Source organism: Oncorhynchus keta, chromosome 4, assembly GCF_023373465.1.
Source record: "Oncorhynchus keta strain PuntledgeMale-10-30-2019 chromosome 4, Oket_V2, whole genome shotgun sequence".
Classification (NCBI taxonomy): Eukaryota; Metazoa; Chordata; class Actinopteri; order Salmoniformes; family Salmonidae; genus Oncorhynchus; species Oncorhynchus keta.
In genome coordinates, this window is record NC_068424.1 from 87,005,151 (window position 1) to 87,024,284 (window position 19,134).

Sequence of the window (19,134 nt, forward strand, 5' to 3'; positions counted from 1 at the left end):
CCAAGCTTCAACTTCCTGACTGATGTCTGAGATGATGCTTCAATATATCCACATAATTTCCGTGCCTCATGATGCCATCTATTTTGTGAAGTGCACCAGTCCCTCCTGCAGCAAAGCACCCCACAACATGATGCTGCCACCCCCGTGCTTCACGGTTGGGATGGTGTTCTTAGGCTTGCAAGCCTCCCCCTTCTTCCTCCAAACATAACAATGGTCATCATGGCCAAACAGATACATTTTTGTTTCATCAGACCAGAGGACATTTCTCCAAGAAGTACGATCTTTGTCCCAATGTGCAGTTGCAAACCGTAGTCTGGCTTTTTTATGGTGGTTTTGGAGCTGAGCAGCCTTTCAGGTTATGTCGATATGGGACTCGTTTTACTGTGGATATAGATACTTTTGTATCTGTTTCCTCCAGCATCTTCACAAGGTCCTTTGCTGTTGTTCTGAGAGTGATTTGCACTTTTCGCACCAAAGTACGTTCATCTCTAGGAGACAGAATAAGTCTCCTTCCTGAGTGGTATGACGGCTGCGTGATCCCATGGTGTTTATACTTGCGTACTATTGTTTGTACAGATGAACATGGTACCTTCAGGCGTTTGGAAATTGCTCCCAAGAATGACCAGACTTGTGGAAGTCTACAATATGTTTTCTGAGGTCTTGGCTGATTTCTTTTGATTTTCCAATGATGTCAAGCAAAGAGGCACTGAGTTTGAAGGTAGGCCTTGAAATACATCCACAGGTACACCTCCAATTGACTTTCATTATGTCAATTAACCTATCATAAGCTTATAACGCCGTGACATCATTTTCTGCAATTCCCAAGCTGTTTTAAAGGCAGTCAACTTAGTGCATGTAAACTTCTGACCCACTGGAATTGTGATTATAAGTGAATTATAAGTGAAATAATCTGTCTGTAAACAACTGTTGGTAAAATGACTTGTGTCATGCACATAGTAGATGTCCTAACCGACTTGCCAAAACTATAGTTTGTTTCACAAGACATTTGTGGAGTGGTTGAAAAACGAGTTTTAATGACTCCAACCTAAGTGAATAAACTTCTGTAAACTTCTGACTTCAACTATATGTTCTCATGTTCTGAGGAACTTAAATGTTTTTACACAAAATACACTTTCACTTTTACTTTCTTCACCAACACTGTTTTTTGCATTACTTAAACCAAATTGAACATGTTTCATTATTTATTTAAGACTAAATTTGATTTTATTGATGTATTATATTAAGTTAAAATAAAAACGTTCATTCAGTATTGTTGTAATTATTACAAATATATATAAAAATCTGCTTTTTTGGGTCCTCCAATAATCGGTATCCGCGTTGAGAAATCATAATCGGTCTAGACAGGACCTTTCCATGATTGAACCGTTTGGCCTGAATGCCGAGTCTGGAGGGAACATGGCACCATCCCTACGGTGAAGCATGGTGGTGGCAGCATCATGCTGTGGAGATGTTTTTCAGTGGCAGGGACTGGGAGACTAGTCAGGATCAAGGGAAAGATGAATAGAGCAAAGTACAGAGAGTTCCTTGATGAAAACCTGCGCCAGAACTCGGAGGAGAGTGGGGCGAAGATTCACCTTCCAACAAGACAACAACACCAAGCACACAGCCAAGACAACGCAGGAGTGGCTTCAGGACAAGTCTTTGAAAGTCCTTGAGTAGCCCAGCCAGAGCCCAGACTTAAACCTGACCTGAAAATAGCTGTGCAGCGACGCTCCCCATCCAACCTGACAGAGCTTGAGAGGATCTGCAGAGAAGAATAGGAGAAACTCTCCAAATACAGGTGTGCCAAGCTTTTAGCATCATACACAAGACTTGATGCTGTAATCGCTGCCAAAGGTGCTTCAACAAAGTACTGAGTAAAGGGTCTGAATACTTATGTAAATGTTTTTTTTTGCAACAATTTCTAAAAACCTGTTTTTGCTTTGTCATTATGGGGTATTGTGATGTCATTATGGGGTATTGTGATGTCATTATGGGGTATTTTGTGATGTCATTATGGGGTATTGTGATGTCATTATGGGGTATTGTGATGTCATTATGGGGTATTGTGATGTAGTTTGTTGGGGAATTTTTTTTTATTTTTTAAAATCCATTTTAGAATAAGGCTGTAATGTAACCGAAAGGTTGCAAGATCGAATCCCCGAGCTGACAAGGTACAAATCTGTCGTTCTGCCCCTGAACAAGACAGTTAACCCACTGTTCCTAGACCAGTTAAACCCACTGTTCCTAGACCAGTTAAACCCACTGTTCCTAGACCAGTTAAACCCACTGTTCCTAGACCAGTTAAACCCACTCTTCCTAGACCAGTTAAACCCACTCTTCCTAGACCAGTTAAACCCACTCTTCCTAGACCAGTTAAACCCACTCTTCCTAGACCAGTTAAACCCACTCTTCCTAGACCAGTTAAACCCACTCTTCCTAGACCAGTTAAACCCACTCTTCCTAGACCAGTTAAACCCACTCTTCCTAGACCAGTTAAACCCACTCTTCCTAGACCAGTTAAACCCACTCTTCCTAGACCAGTTAAACCCACTCTTCCTAGACCAGTTAAACCCACTCTTCCTAGACCAGTTAAACCCACTCTTCCTAGACCAGTTAAACCCACTGTTCCTAGACCAGTTAAACCCACTGTTCCTAGACCAGTTAAACCCACTGTTCCTAGACCAGTTAAACCCACTGTTCCTAGACCAGTTAAACCCACTGTTCCTAGACCAGTTAAACCCACTGTTCCTAGACCAGTTAAACCCACTGTTCCTAGACCAGTTAAACCCTCTGTTCCTAGACCAGTTAAACCCTCTGTTCCTAGACCAGTTAAACCCTCTGTTCCTAGACCAGTTAAACCCTCTGTTCCTAGACCAGTTAAACCCTCTGTTCCTAGACCAGTTAAACCCTCTGTTCCTAGACCAGTTAAACCCTCTGTTCCTAGACCAGTTAAACCCTCTGTTCCTAGACCAGTTAAACCCTCTGTTCCTAGACCAGTTAAACCCTCTGTTCCTAGACCAGTTAAACCCTCTGTTCCTAGACCAGTTAAACCCTCTGTTCCTAGACCAGTTAACCCACTGTTCCCAGGCCGTCATTGAAAATAAGAATATGTTCTTTACCGACTTGCCTGGTTAAATAAAGGTAAAAAAAAATGAATGCACTGTCGGTCCAGGTCTATAACTAGACTGGTGCACATTAAGAATATCATTTGAAGTCCAGATCTTACACACCAGAAGCCATCGTTAAATCTACAGGAAAAAGGGATCGAGCAAATCTGATCCTGTGGATGTTTTTATATCTATTTTTTGCAAGCACTTAGTAACATCATTGACATAAAATGTTTCAAATGCTGTTAAGGAAGTGAATAAAGGACCCCCTCTAGTGGAACTTTAGGTATTTTCAGAAACCATTCTTTCCAATTGGTGGCCAGCTGAGGGAAAATGGTTATTAAAAACACCACAAATGTCATTTTTTGTCTATTTTTTTGTGTTGTGGGACCAGAAGTTGTCATAACCTGCGGGAGTTTGACTGGCTGAATTTGATCAACTGCTGGTTGTAAATGTATTTGTCTATAGTTAATGACGACATGTTAACAACAGGAACTTTTTCAACAATTTCATTATTTGCTTTAAAAAACTCCAGGATTAAGAAAAATGACCCAACATTCAAGACATCTGTAATATCTTCCCCTTTTGACAGAGATCTTTTTTACTTACTCAGTATTGGGTACATGAGCAGCACCTTCCTCCTGTTTATGTCTGGGGGGAACTTAGCATAGTAGACCTTAGCCTCCTGGGTCTCTTCATCACTCTGGATCAGGATCTTCCCGATGCGAATGGACCTGCAACAGTCCCTCAGACCCTGTTCCATGGCCTCACCTGGGGGATGGACAGACACAGGTCCCTAAAGAGGTCAGGTGAAATAACATGAAAAAAAAAGCAGAAAAAAGGGGACATTTTTTTAGTAGAGAGTGGGGGGGATACCAGACTCACCACTTCTCATGATGCTGACTCCACAGTTACCTCTCTCAAACTTTACACCTTCATACATGTGTCCTGTTGAGAGATGAAGCAGAATGTTATCAGCAGCATGTCAAAATCAAATGTATTTGTCACATACACATGGTTAGCAGATGTTAATGTGAGTGTAGCTTGTGCTTCTAGTTCCGACAATGCAGTAATAAAATAACCAACGAGTAATCTAACTAACAATTCAAAAACTACTACCTTAAACACACAAGTGTAAAGGGATATAGAATATGTACATAAGGATATGAATGAGTGATTGTACAGAGCAGCATAGGCAAGATACAGTAGATGGTATTGAGTGCAGTATATACATATAAGATGAGTATGTAAACAAAGTGGCATAGTTAAAGTGGCTAGTGATACATGTATTACATAAGGATGCAGTAGATGATATAGAGTACAGTATATACGTATACATATGAGATGAATAATGTAGGGTATGTAACATTATATTAAGTAGCATTGTTTAAAGTGGCTAGTGATATATTTTACATCAATTCCCATCATTGTTAATTTAATTTATTATTATGTGGATAGTGTGTAAGGGGTCAGCGTGTAGAGGTTAGGGGTCAGTGTGTAAATAGGGCGTCCACCCACAGTGCTCAGAATGATAGAAATCGTATTTAGAATATGGCAATTCATAATAAACAGAACATGCAAGTCGAGGATGCAACGATGTGAGGTAAGCAGGAATCAGGAGTCGGACTGATTTCATTCATGTAAAGACAGCTAACGGAAACTCTGCTATAGGAGTGGTCACAGTGCACTCTGGGTAGGGGTTAGGTAGTAAGAGTCAGTACCTGTAGGAGTGGTCACAGTGCACTCTGGGTAGGGGTTAGGGAGTAATAGTTAGTACCTGTAGGAGTGGTCACAGTGCACTCTGGGTAGGGGTTAGGGAGTAAGAGTCAGTACCTGTAGGAGTGGTCACAGTGCACTCTGGGTAGGGGTTAGGGAGTAAGAGTCAGTACCTGTAGGAGTGGTCACAGTGCACTCTGGGTAGGGTTTCGGTAGTAAGAGTCAGTACCTGTAGGAGTGGTCACAGTGCACTCTGGGTAGGGGTTAGGGAGTAAGAGTCAGTACCTGTAGGAGTGGTCACAGTGCACTCTGGGTAGGGTTTCGGTAGTAAGAGTCAGTACCTGTAGGAGTGGTCACAGTGCACTCTGGGTAGGGGTTAGGGAGTAAGAGTCAGTACCTGTAGGAGTGGTCACAGTGCACTCTGGGTAGGGGTTAGGGAGTAAGAGTCAGTACCTGTAGGAGTGGTCACAGTGCACTCAGAGTAGGGCAGCTGGTTCAGTCCTTCTTCCACCACCAGTCTGATCTGAGGAGGAAGATCAACAGTTTCAACTCTTCATGCTCTTTTTTCCATGAAATGAACGACTGTAGTTACTAGCTAGCTGATGACTTAAAAAGGAATCTTACCAGTCGGTCTGCGCAGAACACAAAATCCCCTCTGCTGGTTGTCCTGCAAAAACACAAACAAACATAATTTGTCCTGCTGAGGCCACAGCATCTTGTTACCTTGCTCCCACGTCTGAGTTGGGTACACACACACGGCGCCGGAGAAGATGACTGATGTTTTTTTGTTCCTAACCGATTGTCATTTTATGTTCGTTTTTTTTGCGTTGTTTGTAACTTATTGTGTACGTAATGTTGCTGCTGCCGTCTCTTATGACCGAAAATAACTTGTGGACTTCAGAACAGCGATTACTCACCACAGACTGGCAGAAGCTTTTGTTTTTCCTTTAACGAGTCAGACGAGCCTGACATACTGCTTTCCCGGGAACAAAACCCAAATCCCCGTCATTTGCGTGAAGAAAAGAGGATGGAGGTCGGGGGTGCCTTCTGAGAATTCATAGGCGATTGAATAAATCCCCCTTGCCTTCTGTCCTACTAGCTAATCATTGGAAAATATAATCAATGACCTACGAGGAAAATTAAACTACCAACTGTGATATCTTATGCTTCACAGAGTTGTGGCTGAATGACGACATTATCAACATACATCTTATGCTTCATCGTGGCTGAACAACACCATATCAACATACTGGTTACTGGCTGGTTATACGCTGTATCGGCAGGATAGAACAGAGGCGTCTGGTAAGACAAGGGGCAGCAGACTAATGCTTATATGTAAACAACAGCTGGTGCACGATATCTGAGGAAGTGTCGAGGTTTTGCTCGCCTGAGGTAGAGTATCTCATGATAAGCTGTAGACCACAATATCTACCTAGAGAGTTTATCTGTGTATTTCGTAGCTGTCTACATACCACCAGACTGATGCTGACACTAAGACAGCACTCAATGAGCTGTATACCACCATAAGCAAACAGGAAACCTCTCACTCAGAGGCGGCGCTCCTAGTGGCCGGGGACTTTAATGCACATTTCTATCTTCATGTTAAAGGTGCAACCAGAGGGGGGAAACTAACTCTAGACCACCTTTAACCCAGAGATGCGTACAAATCTCTCCCTCGCCCTCCATTTGGAAAATCTGACCATAACTCTATCCTCCCGATTCCTGCTTACAAGCAAAAAATGCTCTCCGCAGCCAATGTGAGTAACATTCACAAGACCACAGGGCCAGACGGATTACCAGGGTGTGTACTGCAAGCATGCGCTGACCAACTGGCAAGTGTCTTCACTGACATGTTCAACCTCTCCCTGTCTGAGTCTGTGATACCAACATGTTTCAAGCAGACTGCCATTGTCTCTGTGCCCAAGAACACGAAGGTAACCTGCCTAAATGACTACCAACCTGTAGCACTCAGGTCTGTAGCCATGAAGTGCTTTGAAAGGCTGGTCATGGCTCACATCAACATTATCCCAGAAACCCTACACCCACTCCAATTTGCATACTGCCCTAACAGATCTACACATTATGCGATCTATATTGCACTCCATAATGCCCTTATCACTAAGCTAAGGACCCTGGGACTAAACACCTCCCTCTGCAACTGGATCCTGGACGGGTCGCCCCCAGGTGGTAAGGGTAGGTAACAACACATCTGCCACACTGATCCTCAACATAGGGGCCCCTCAGGGGTGCGTTCTCAGGCCCCTCCTGTACTCCCTGTTCATTCATGACTGCACGGCCAGGCACGACTCCAACACCATCATTAAGTTTGCCGATGACACAACAGTGGTAGATCACTGACAATGACGAGACAGCCTATAGGGAGGTCAGCGACCTGGCCATGTGGTGCCAGGACCTCTCCCTCAAACTGATCAAGACAAAGGAGATGATTGTAGACTACAGGAAAAGGAGGACCAAGCACACCCCCATTCTCATCGACAGGGCTGTAGTGGAGCAGGTTGAGAGCTTCAATTTCCTTGGTGTCCACATCACCAACAAACTAACATGGTCCAAACACACCAAGACAGTCATGAAGAGGGCACGACAAAACCTATTCCCCCTCAGGAGACTGAAAAGTCTACACCTGTTGTATTCAGCATTTCACTGTGAGGTCTACTACACCTGTTGTATTCAGCATTTCACTGTGAAGTCTCCACCTGTTGTATTCAGCATTTCACTGTGAGGTCTACTACACCTGTTGTATTCAGCATTTCACTGTGGGGTCTACACGTGTTGTATTCAGCATTTCACTGTGAGGTCAACACCAGTTGTATTCAGCATTTCACTGTGAGGTCTACTACACCTGTTGTATTCAGCATTTCACTGTGAGGTCTACTACACCTGTTGTATTCAGCATTTCACTGTAAGGTCTACTACACCTGTTGTATTCAGCATTTCACTGTGAGGTCTACTACACCTGTTGTATTCAGCATTTCACTGTGAGGTCTACTACACCTGTTGTATTCAGCATTTCACTGTGAGGTCTACTACACCTGTTGTATTCAGCATTTCACTGTGAGGTCTACTACACCTGTTGTATTCGGCACATGTGACATTTTTTTAATTTTTATTTCAAACACTATGTAGCCAAATAAAAACATGATCACCAAGTCAAACACTTACTTGTCTCTGATGATGGTCTGTAATTCTAGTATCTGACTGTTAAGAGGAAGCAGTTTCAGTTGAGGTCCCAGGTTTAACACATCTGGGCCGAGCCCACCACCATTCGGACAGTTCCCGTTCAAACGCTGTTTATTGACGTCAACCACCGCTTCAGAGCTTGGCGCCACCGGAACGCTGCTGCTGTTACTGCTCGCGGCGAACCGAACATGCTTCGTTAAGTTATGTTCTTGGCCGGTCGTAACGTTATTTAACGACTGGTTGTGGCAGGGCATGTTGCTGTACTCACTGTATATTGTTAAAACCGAATAAAGTTCGCTTATTTGGTGACAACGAGCCGTACGTGTCGCAACGTTGGTGACGTCAACACATCCGCCCGGCTTCAGGAAATGACGACAATTCCCACAACACTTAGTCGGGTCACAAGTACGTGATTGTTGAGAAATCGTATCCATCAGAAGAGTAAAAACTTACATTACAAGCAAAACGTCGAACTATTATTTAATTAGGCATATAATGAACACACGTTTCGAAATAGCCACATCGGTAGCTATTGTGATTGTATTCCTTTAAAAATAATGATTGACGACAGGGGTCAAAGGTCGTTGTAATAGAACATGACGTAGGGTTTGTTCGTTATCGAAACCGCTTTCCTTTGGCAAGATGTCTCCGCTGTTGGTCCCACTGGAGTGCGTTGTACACCTACAGAGAAGGAAATTAGCTATTTTACTTCAACCGACAAGTTTTTATCATGTTTGGCGAAGAGGTAACGAACCGAATGGGAAGCAACGGAAACAACAGACTACTTATTTGGTGAGGGGGCGAAGGACGCTGTTCTGAGAGTCACTCTTTCGACACAAGCTGACAAGGGCACATCGACATGTTTTAACGGTATCCGGTTTTGGGATGACCGTATAAGTGATGTTATAGTAATATGTGTCAGCTACCAGAAAGTTAAGCTTACCAAGCTTGTGGTGCCTGTTTTCACAAGATTGCCATGGCTTGTCGATGTTTTGCTAGGTTGGTAGCCTTGCCTGCTACTCGACGTATCCGGCAAGTTGAGGTGAAAGTGACACATGACTAACTAGCTAAATATACTTTGAATACTAACTAAAGTTACACCTCATACGTAGCTTGCTGGGTTATTTTTTTGTTGTCACCAAGGTATATAGTTTGTGGGCTCCAGTGAGTGGGTCACGTGTTGACCATTTACAGTTGTCATTTGGTTGAAGCTCTTATCCTTCCACGATTTACAGGAGTAATTAGGGTTAAGTGTCTTGCTGAAGGGCACATCGACAGATTGTTCAGGGATTCGACCCAACGCTCCTAACCGCTCGGCTGTCTGCCTACTTTGGAACTGACAGAGTAAGAGTGTCAGCACACAGTATGTCCCGTGAGATAAGACTGGGCATCCCAACCTTGAACCGACTGATATTGGCTGAACTTGGCAGACGCCGTTGGCGTATTCATTAGGCCAAATGTGTTGCAAAACTTTTCTTAAACGGAAGCGAACGAAACTGGGAGGGACCTACCTGAATTTGTCCAATAGAAACTCTAGAAATGTTCCGTTTTGCAACTGTTTGGACTAATTATTACACCCCAGGTCGTATAAGCCAGCCAGTACTACTGTTATGAGGACAGACTTGACTCAAAGTAGTTGGACAACACTGTCAAGGTGGTTTTACAAAACGGATATAGAAGAGGATCCTCCTGTATGTTCTGGCACATAGCTAGCTCTTGATGCCTAAAATCATCTCTATATGTGGTTAAACGAGTTTTCCACCAGGAGCACTGTCTCAATTTGTTAAATGTGTTCCTGACACACGGGTCGCTCTATCATGACTCCGTTCCATAAGTGATTGGACGAAGTCTTCTGTAGGGGGGGACTTTTAAGATCCCTGACGTTTGGTCTCAACATTAACATGTATTGCTTGTTAAATACAAATTGCTTGCTGTACGGTTTTGGAAGCATAAGGACCTTATCTTTACTATTAGCGAGAAATAGTTTTTAAAAAATGTAAGATTAAACTGCCTTGTTAGAGTTATGCTTCCCAGACGACCGTATCTCCATGTTACAACACTTGTTTAGGGATAACAGATGGAATATGAGGCGACCAGCTCAGTGCTGCTGAGCTATCTAGCGTGGCTCTGAACATGTGTCAGATGGAGGCGCCCATGGCTGTATGTATCTGTGCTAAACTTCTACAGTAAGATATTTGTGCGTTTAACTTTCTCACTCATCATTATTTACAATTCCTTCAGGATTACCGTAATCATAGTAGCATCCAGATTAATGTAGAAGTTTTTAGAAACATATTATATTCTTATTTACAATAAGTGACTCCAAAATGACACTACATCATTTACCATTCAGTTCAATTGGGCACAAAATAATCTAAACACAACCATTTTTTTATTTTTAAAGCATCAACAAATGTGTTGTCATGCTATGAATATTAATACCTGGGTGTTGTAATTGACCAAATACTTAACTTTTCACTACTTTAATACACAAGTGAATTGGTCCCATTGCTTTTGGACCCCTAAAATGGGGGGACTGTTTACATGTACTATGTACAAAAATGTGTGTAATTTGAAAACTGTTAACCAGTATGTATACATGATCAGTTCTGTCTGATAAATAGTATAGAGCTGTAATGTACTCAGTGAATTGGATGTTTGTTTCCCCTGTTCAGAGACCATTACTAATTGAAGTTGTTGGGTGTATATTCCAGCCAACATCCTCTTATTACCAGGTTCTGACCTCTTAGATAGCAGGAACTGCACTATTAGCTGAAAAAAAAACCGTTTGAAGACCCTTCCTCCCTCAATGCTACAGGGATAGTTCACCCAAAATGACATTGGTTTCCTCACTGTGTTTGCAGTCGATGGACAAGGGACCTTTTATTAGCACTTTTGCATGTCTAAATCATCCTAAAGTATCAACAAATTGATTGTGTAACTCTGATATTTGTAGACCTTTCAAACAGGTTTTTCTGCCTACTTTTTTGCCCTTTATATGTATATATGGAATGTATTGCTGACGACTGAGTGTGGAATAGGGTCCTTCTGTAGCTCAGTTGGTAGAGCATGGCGCTTGTAACGCCAGGGTATTGGGTTCGATTCCCGGGACCACCCATACGTAGAATGTATGCACACATGACTGTAAGTCGCTTTGGATAAAAGCGTCTGCTAAATGGCATATATTATCATATATTATTATTGAATAGTGTTGACCTAAATCTACTTGAAAATGTAATGCAAGACTGGCTGTCTGGCAATGATCAACAACCAATTAGAGTGTGCTAATATAGTCCTCTTCCTTGTGTGTGTATTTAGACCCCTAGACTCTTTCCACAGTTTGTTGTTACAGCCTTATCCTACACACTACACGGCCTTATTCTACACACTACACGGCCTTATCCTACACACTACACAGCCTTATCCTACACACTACACAGCCTTATCCTACACACTACACGGCCTTATCCTACACACTACACGGCCTTATCCTACACACTACACGGCCTTATCCTACACACTACACGGCCTTATCCTACACACTACACGGCCTTATCCTACACACTACACGGCCTTATCCTACACACTACACGGCCTTATCCTACACACTACACGGCCTTATCCTACACACTACACGGCCTTATCCTACACACTACACGGCCTTATCCTACACACTACACGGCCTTATCCTACACACTACACAGCCTTATCCTACACACTACACGGCCTTATTCCACACACTACACAGCCTTATTCTACACACTACACAGCCTTATTCTACACACTACACAGCCTTATTCTACACACTACACAGCCTTATTCTACACACTACACGGCCTTATTCCACACACTACACGGCCTTATTCCACACACTACACGGCCTTATTCCACACACTACACGGCCTTATTCTACACACTACACAGCCTTATTCCACACACTACACAGCCTTATTCTACACACTACACTGCCTTATTCCACACACTACATGGCCTTATTCCACACACTACACGGCCTTATTCTACACACTACACGGCCTTATTCTACACACTACACGGCCTTATTCTACACACTACACTGCCTTATTCCACACACTACATGGCCTTATTCCACACACTACACGGCCTTATTCTACACACTACACTGCCTTATTCCACACACTACATGGCCTTATTCTACACACTACACTGCCTTATTCCACACACTACACGGCCTTATCCTACACACTACACGGCCTTATTCCACACACTACACGGCCTTATTCTACACACTACACTGCCTTATTCCACACACTACACGGCCTTATCCTACACACTACACGGCCTTATCCTACACACTACACGGCCTTATTCTACACACTACACGGCCTTATTCCACACACTACACGGCCTTATTCTACACACTACACGGCCTTATTCTACACACTACACGGCCTTATTCTACACACTACACGGCCTTATTCCACACACTACACGGCCTTATCCTACACACTACACGGCCTTATCCTACACACTACACGGCCTTATCCTACACACTACACGGCCTTATCCTACACACTACACGGCCTTATCCTACACACTACACGGCCTTATCCTACACACTACACGGCCTTATCCTACACACTACACGGCCTTATTCTACACACTACACGGCCTTATTCTACACACTACACGGCCTTATTCCACACACTACACGGCCTTATTCCACACACTACACGGCCTTATCCTACACACTACACGGCCTTATTCATCAATCTACACACAATACCCTATAAAGACAAAGGGTAAACAGGTGTTTAGACATTATTGCAAATTTATAAAAAATTTAAAACTGATACTTTATTTACTTAAGTATTCAGACCCTTTGCTATGAGATTTGAAATTGAGCTCAGGTGCATCCGGTTTGTTCTGATGAAACCAATATTGAACTCTTTGGCCTGAATGCCAAGCGTCACGTCTGGAGGAAACCTGGCACCATCATACCCAAGAAGACTCCAGGCTGTTATCGCTGCCAAAGGTGCTTCAACAAAGTGCTGCGTAACGGCTCTGAATACTGATGTAAATGTGATATTTCTGTTTTTGTTTTTTAATACATCTGCAGAATTATCTAAACCTGTTTTTGCTTTGTCATTATGGGGTATTGTGTGTGTAGGTTCAGGGGGGGGGGTCAATTTAATCCATTTTAGAATAAGGCTGTAACCTAACAATGTGGAAAAGGTCAAGGGGTCTGAATACTTTCCAAGACATAGATCTAGTCTAGGTGTATTAATACCTGGGTGTTGTAGTTGACCACAAACTACAGTGCAGATTTATAAGAAAGGACAACGAAGGCTGTACTTTTTAAGCAAACTACAATCTTTTAATGTTGACCGTGTTCTATTGTCACTAATTCATCGAACGTATCTTAACACATTTTATCATTTGCTGGTATGGAAATGCTAATGTCTCTCAGAGGAACATCTAAATGCTAATGTCTCTCAGAGGAACATCTAAATGCTAATGTCTCTCAGAGGAACATCTAAATGCTAATGTCTCTCAGAGGAACATCTAAATGCTAATGTCTCTCAGAGGAACATCTAAATGCTAATGTCTCTCAGAGGAACATCTAAATGCTAATGTCTCTCAGAGGAACATCTAAATGCTAATGTCTCTCAGAGGAACATCTAAATGCTAATGTCTCTCAGAGGAACATCTAAATGCTAATGTCTCTCAGAGGAACATCTAAATGCTAATGTCTCTCAGAGGAACATCTAAATGCTAATGTCTCTCAGAGGAACATCTAAATGCTAATGTCTCTCAGAGGAACATCTAAATGCTAATGTCTCTCAGAGGAACATCTACATGGGGGGGGATGGTGTGGTGGGTCTGTCTCTGTTAGATCTGATACTGTATACCGGTCCCTGATGGGGGGTGGTGTGGTGGGTCTGTCTCTGTTAGATCTGATACTGTATACCGGTCGTGGGATGGGGGGGTCCGTCTCTGTTAGATCTGTTAGATCTGATACTGTATACCGGTCCCTGATGGGGGTTGGTGTGGTGGGTCTGTCTCTGTTAGATCTGATACTGTATACCGGTCCCTGATGGGGGGGGATGGTGGGGGTCTGTCTCTGTTAGATCTGATACTGTATACCGGTCCCTGATGGGGGATGGTGTGGTGGGTCTGTCTCTGTTAGATCTGATACTGTATACCGGTCTGGGGAGGGATGGTGGGGGATGGTGTGGTGGGTCTGTCTCTGTTAGATCTGATACTGTATACCGGTCCCTGATGGGGGGGGATGGTGTGGTGGGTCTGTCTCTGTTAGATCTGATACTGTATACCGGTCTGGGAGTGGGATGGTGGGGGGATGGTGTGGTGGGTCTGTCTCTGTTAGATCTGATACTGTATACCGGTCCCTGATGGGGGTGGTGTGGTGGGTCCGTCTCTGTTAGATCTGATACTGTATACCGGTCCCTGATGGGGGGTGGTGTGTGGGTCTGTCTCTGTTAGATCTGATACTGTATACCGGTCCCTGATGGGGGGTCTGTCTCTGTTAGATCTGATACTGTATACCGGTCCCTGATGGGGGGTGGGTCTGTCTCTGTTAGATCTGATACTGTATACCGGTCCCTGATGGTGGGGGGTCTGTCTTTGTTAGATCTGATACTGTATACCGGTCCCTGATGGGGGGGGTTGGTGTGTGGGTCTGTCTCTGTTAGATCTGATACTGCATACCGGTCCCTGATGGGGGTGGTGTGTGGGTCTGTCTCTGTTAGATCTGATACTGTATACCGGTCCCTGATGGGGGGGGAACATCTGTGTGGGTCTGTCTCTGTTAGATCTGATACTGTATACCGGTCCCTGATGGGGGGTGGTGTGTGGGTCTGTCTCTGTTAGATCTGATACTGTATACCGGTCCCTGATGGGGGGGGTCTGTCTCTGTTAGATCTGATACTGTATACCGGTCCCTGATGGTGGGGGGATGGTGGGGGGCTGTCTCTGTTAGATCTGATACTGTATACCGGTCCCTGATGGGGGTGGGTCTGTCTCTGTTAGATCTGATACTGTATACCGGTCCCTGATGGTGGGGGGTCTGTCTTTGTTAGATCTGATACTGTATACCGGTCCCTGATGGGGGGTGGTGTGTGGGTCTGTCTCTGTTAGATCTGATACTGCATACCGGTCCCTGATGGGGGGGTGGTGTGTGGGTCTGTCTCTGTTAGATCTGATACTGTATACCGGTCCCTGATGGGGGGGGGATGGTGTGGTGGGTCTGTCTCTGTTAGATCTGATACTGTATACCGTCCCTGATGGGGGGGATGGTGTGGTGGGTCTGTCTCTGTTAGATCTGATACTGTATACCGGTCGTGGGAGTGGGATGGTGGGGGGGATGGTGTGGTGGGTCTGTCTCTGTTAGATCTGATACTGTATACCGGTCCCTGATGGGGGGATGGTGTGGTGGGTCTGTCTCTGTTAGATCTGATACTGTATACCGTCGTGGGAGTGGGATGGTGGGGGGATGGTGTGGTGGGTCTGTCTCTGTTAGATCTGATACTGTATACCGGTCCCTGATGGGGGGTGGTGTGGTGGGTCCGTCTCTGTTAGATCTGATACTGTATACCGGTCCCTGATGGGGGTGGTGTGTGGGTCTGTCTCTGTTAGATCTGATACTGTATACCGGTCCCTGATGGGGGGTGGTGTGGTGGGTCAGTCTCTGTTAGATCTGATACTGTATACCGGTCCCTGATGGGGGGATGGTGTGGTGGGTCTGTCTCTGTTAGATCTGATACTGTATACCGGTCCCTGATGGGGGGGTGGTGTGGTGGGTCCGTCTCTGTTAGATCTGATACTGTATACCGGTCGTGGGATGGTGGGGGGTCCGTCTCTGTTAGATCTGATACTGTATACCGGTCCCTGATGGGGGGGGTGGTGGGTCTGTCTCTGTTAGATCTGATACTGTATACCGGTCCCTGATGGGGGGGTGTGGTGGGTCCGTCTCTGTTAGATCTGATACTGTAATGGTCCATGATGGTGGGGGGTCTGTCTCTGTTAGATCTGATACTGTATACCGGTCCCTGATGGGGGGGTCTGTCTCTGTTAGATCTGATACTGTATACCGGTCCCTGATGGGGGTGGGTCTGTCTCTGTTAGATCTGATACTGTATACCGGTCCCTGATGGTGGGGGGTCTGTCTTTGTTAGATCTGATACTGTATACCGGTCCCTGATGGGGGGTTGGTGTGTGGGTCTGTCTCTGTTAGATCTGATACTGCATACCGGTCCCTGATGGGGGGGGGTGGTGTGTGGGTCTGTCTCTGTTAGATCTGATACTGTATACCGGTCCCTGATGGGGGGTGGTGTGGGTCTGTCTCTGTTAGATCTGATACTGTATACCGGTCCCTGATGGGGGTGGTGTGTGGGTCTGTCTCTGTTAGATCTGATACTGTATACCGGTCCCTGATGGGGGTCTGTCTCTGTTAGATCTGATACTGTATACCGGTCCCTGATGGTGGGGGGATGGTGGGGGTCTGTCTCTGTTAGATCTGATACTGTATACCGGTCCCTGATGGTGGGGGGTCTGTCTCTGTTAGATCTGATACTGTATACCGGTCCCTGATGGTGGGGGGTGGGGGGGGGTGGGGGTCTGTCTCTGTTAGATCTGATACTGTATACCGGTCCCTGATGGTGGGGGGATGGTGGGGGGTCTGTCTCTGTTAGATCTGATACTGTATACCGGTCCCTGATGGTGGGGGGTCTGTCTCTGTTAGATCTGATACTGTATACCGGTCCCTGATGGGGGGGGGTGGTGTGTTGGTCTGTCTCTGTTAGATCTGATACTGCATACCGGTCCCTGATGGGGGGGGTGTGTGGGTCTGTCTCTGTTAGATCTGATACTGTATACCGGTCCCTGATGGGGGGGGGATGGTGTGTGGGTCTGTCTCTGTTAGATCTGATACTGTATACCGGTCCCTGATGGGGGGTGGTGTGTGGGTCTGTCTCTGTTAGATCTGATACTGTATACCGGTCCCTGATGGTGGGGGTGGGGGTGGTGGGGGGTCTGTCTCTGTTAGATCTGATACTGTATACCGGTCCCTGATGGTGGGGGGATGGTGGGGGTCTGTCTCTGTTAGATCTGATACTGTATACCGGTCCCTGATGGTGGGGGGATGGTGGGGGTCTGTCTCTGTTAGATCTGATACTGTATACCGTCCCTGATGGTGGGGGGGATGGTGGGGGGTCTGTCTCTGTTAGATCTGATACTGTATACCGGTCCCTGATGGTGGGGGGTGGGGGGTCTGTCTCTGTTAGATCTGATACTGTATACCGGTCCCTGATGGGGGTGGTGTGTTGGTCTGTCTCTGTTAGATCTGATACTGCATACCGGTCCCTGATGGGGGGGTGGTGTGGGGTCTGTCTCTGTTAGATCTGATACTGTATACCGGTCCCTGATGGGGGGGGGGGGTCTGTCTCTGTTAGATCTGATACTGTATACCGGTCCCTGATGGGGGGGTGGTGGTGTGTGGGTCTGTCTCTGTTAGATCTGATACTGTATACCGGTCCCTGATGGTGGGGGGGGGGGGGTGGTGGGGGGTCTGTCTCTGTTAGATCTGATACTGTATACCGGTCCCTGATGGTGGGGGGAGATGGTGGGGGTGTCTGTCTCTGTTAGATCTGATACTGTATACCGGTCCCTGATGGTGGGGGGATGGTGGGGGGGTCTGTCTCTGTTAGATCTGATACTGTATACCGGTCCCTGATGGTGGGGGGATGGTGGGGGTCTGTCTCTGTTAGATCTGATACTGTATACCGGTCCCTGATGGTGGGGGGATGGTGGGGGGGTCTGTCTCTGTTAGATCTGATACTGTATACCGGTCCCTGATGGTGGGGGGTGGGGGGTCTGTCTCTGTTAGATCTGATACTGTATACCGGTCCCTGATGGGGGGTGGTGTGTTGGTCTGTCTCTGTTAGATCTGATACTGCATACCGGTCCCTGATGGGGGGTGGTGTGTGGGTCTGTCTCTGTTAGATCTGATACTGTATACCGGTCCCTGATGGGGGGGTGGTGTGGGGTCTGTCTCTGTTAGATCTGATACTGTATACCGGTCCCTGATGGGGGGGGTGTGTGGGTCTGTCTCTGTTAGATCTGATACTGTATACCGGTCCCTGATGGTGGGGGGTGGGGGGTGGTGGGGGGGTCTGTCTCTGTTAGATCTGATACTGTATACCGGTCCCTGATGGTGGGGGGATGGTGGGGGGTCTGTCTCTGTTAGATCTGATACTGTATACCGGTCCCTGATGGTGGGGGGATGGTGGGGGGTCTGTCTCTGTTAGATCTGATACTGTATACCGGTCCCTGATGGTGGGGGGATGGTGGGGGGTCTGTCTCTGTTAGATCTGATACTGTATACCGGTCCCTGATGGTGGGGGGATGGTGGGGGGGTCTGTCTCTGTTAGATCTGATACTGTATACCGGTCCCTGATGGTGGGGGGTGGGGGGGTCTGTCTCTGTTAGATCTGATACTGTATACCGGTCCCTGATGGGGGGTGGTGTGTTGGTCTGTCTCTGTTAGATCTGATACTGCATACCGGTCCCTGATGGGGGGTGGTGTGTGGGTCTGTCTCTGTTAGATCTGATACTGTATACCGGTCCCTGATGGGGGTGGTGTGTGGGTCTGTCTCTGTTAGATCTGATACTGTATACCGGTCCCTGATGGGGGTGGTGTGTGGGTCTGTCTCTGTTAGATCTGATACTGTATACCGGTCCCTGATGGTGGGGGTGGGGGTGGTGGGGGGTCTGTCTCTGTTAGATCTGATACTGTATACCGGTCCCTGATGGTGGGGGGATGGTGGGGGGTCTGTCTCTGTTAGATCTGATACTGTATACCGGTCCCTGATGGTGGGGGGATGGTGGGGGTCTGTCTCTGTTAGATCTGATACTGTATACCGGTCCCTGATGGTGGGGGGATGGTGGGGGGTCTGTCTCTGTTAGATCTGATACTGTATACCGGTCCCTGATGGTGGGGGGTCTGTCTCTGTTAGATCTGATACTGTATACCGGTCCCTGATGGGGGGGTGTTGGTCTGTCTCTGTTAGATCTGATACTGCATACCGGTCCCTGATGGGGGTGGTGGTGGGGT

At 46.0% G+C, this 19,134-nt stretch overlaps 2 protein-coding genes across 41 annotated transcripts in view; one reads left to right on the plus strand and one right to left on the minus strand.

The window, feature by feature from the left end:
• The window catches only part of LOC127929781 (uracil phosphoribosyltransferase homolog), a 21,472-nt gene extending 13,014 nt beyond the window's left edge, over window positions 1–8,458 (minus strand). For all 40 annotated transcript variants that reach the window (XM_052518134.1, XM_052518093.1, XM_052518094.1 and 37 more), the window contains exons 1-5: window positions 8,007–8,458; window positions 5,451–5,493; window positions 5,280–5,349; window positions 3,996–4,058; window positions 3,720–3,881 (exon numbers count right to left, since the gene is read on the minus strand). In XM_052518134.1, the coding sequence (XP_052374094.1) occupies window positions 3,720–3,881; window positions 3,996–4,058; window positions 5,280–5,349; window positions 5,451–5,493; window positions 8,007–8,458 (790 nt within the window). The remainder of the gene's footprint in view (window positions 1–3,719; window positions 3,882–3,995; window positions 4,059–5,279; window positions 5,350–5,450; window positions 5,494–8,006) is intronic.
• A 208-nt stretch (window positions 8,459–8,666) lies between these two features.
• LOC118376691 (iron-sulfur clusters transporter ABCB7, mitochondrial-like) overlaps window positions 8,667–19,134 on the plus strand; it is a 64,318-nt gene continuing 53,850 nt past the window's right edge. Inside the window, exon 1 of the mRNA XM_052518091.1 lies at window positions 8,667–8,816. Coding sequence (XP_052374051.1) covers window positions 8,667–8,816 — 150 coding nt within the window. The remainder of the gene's footprint in view (window positions 8,817–19,134) is intronic.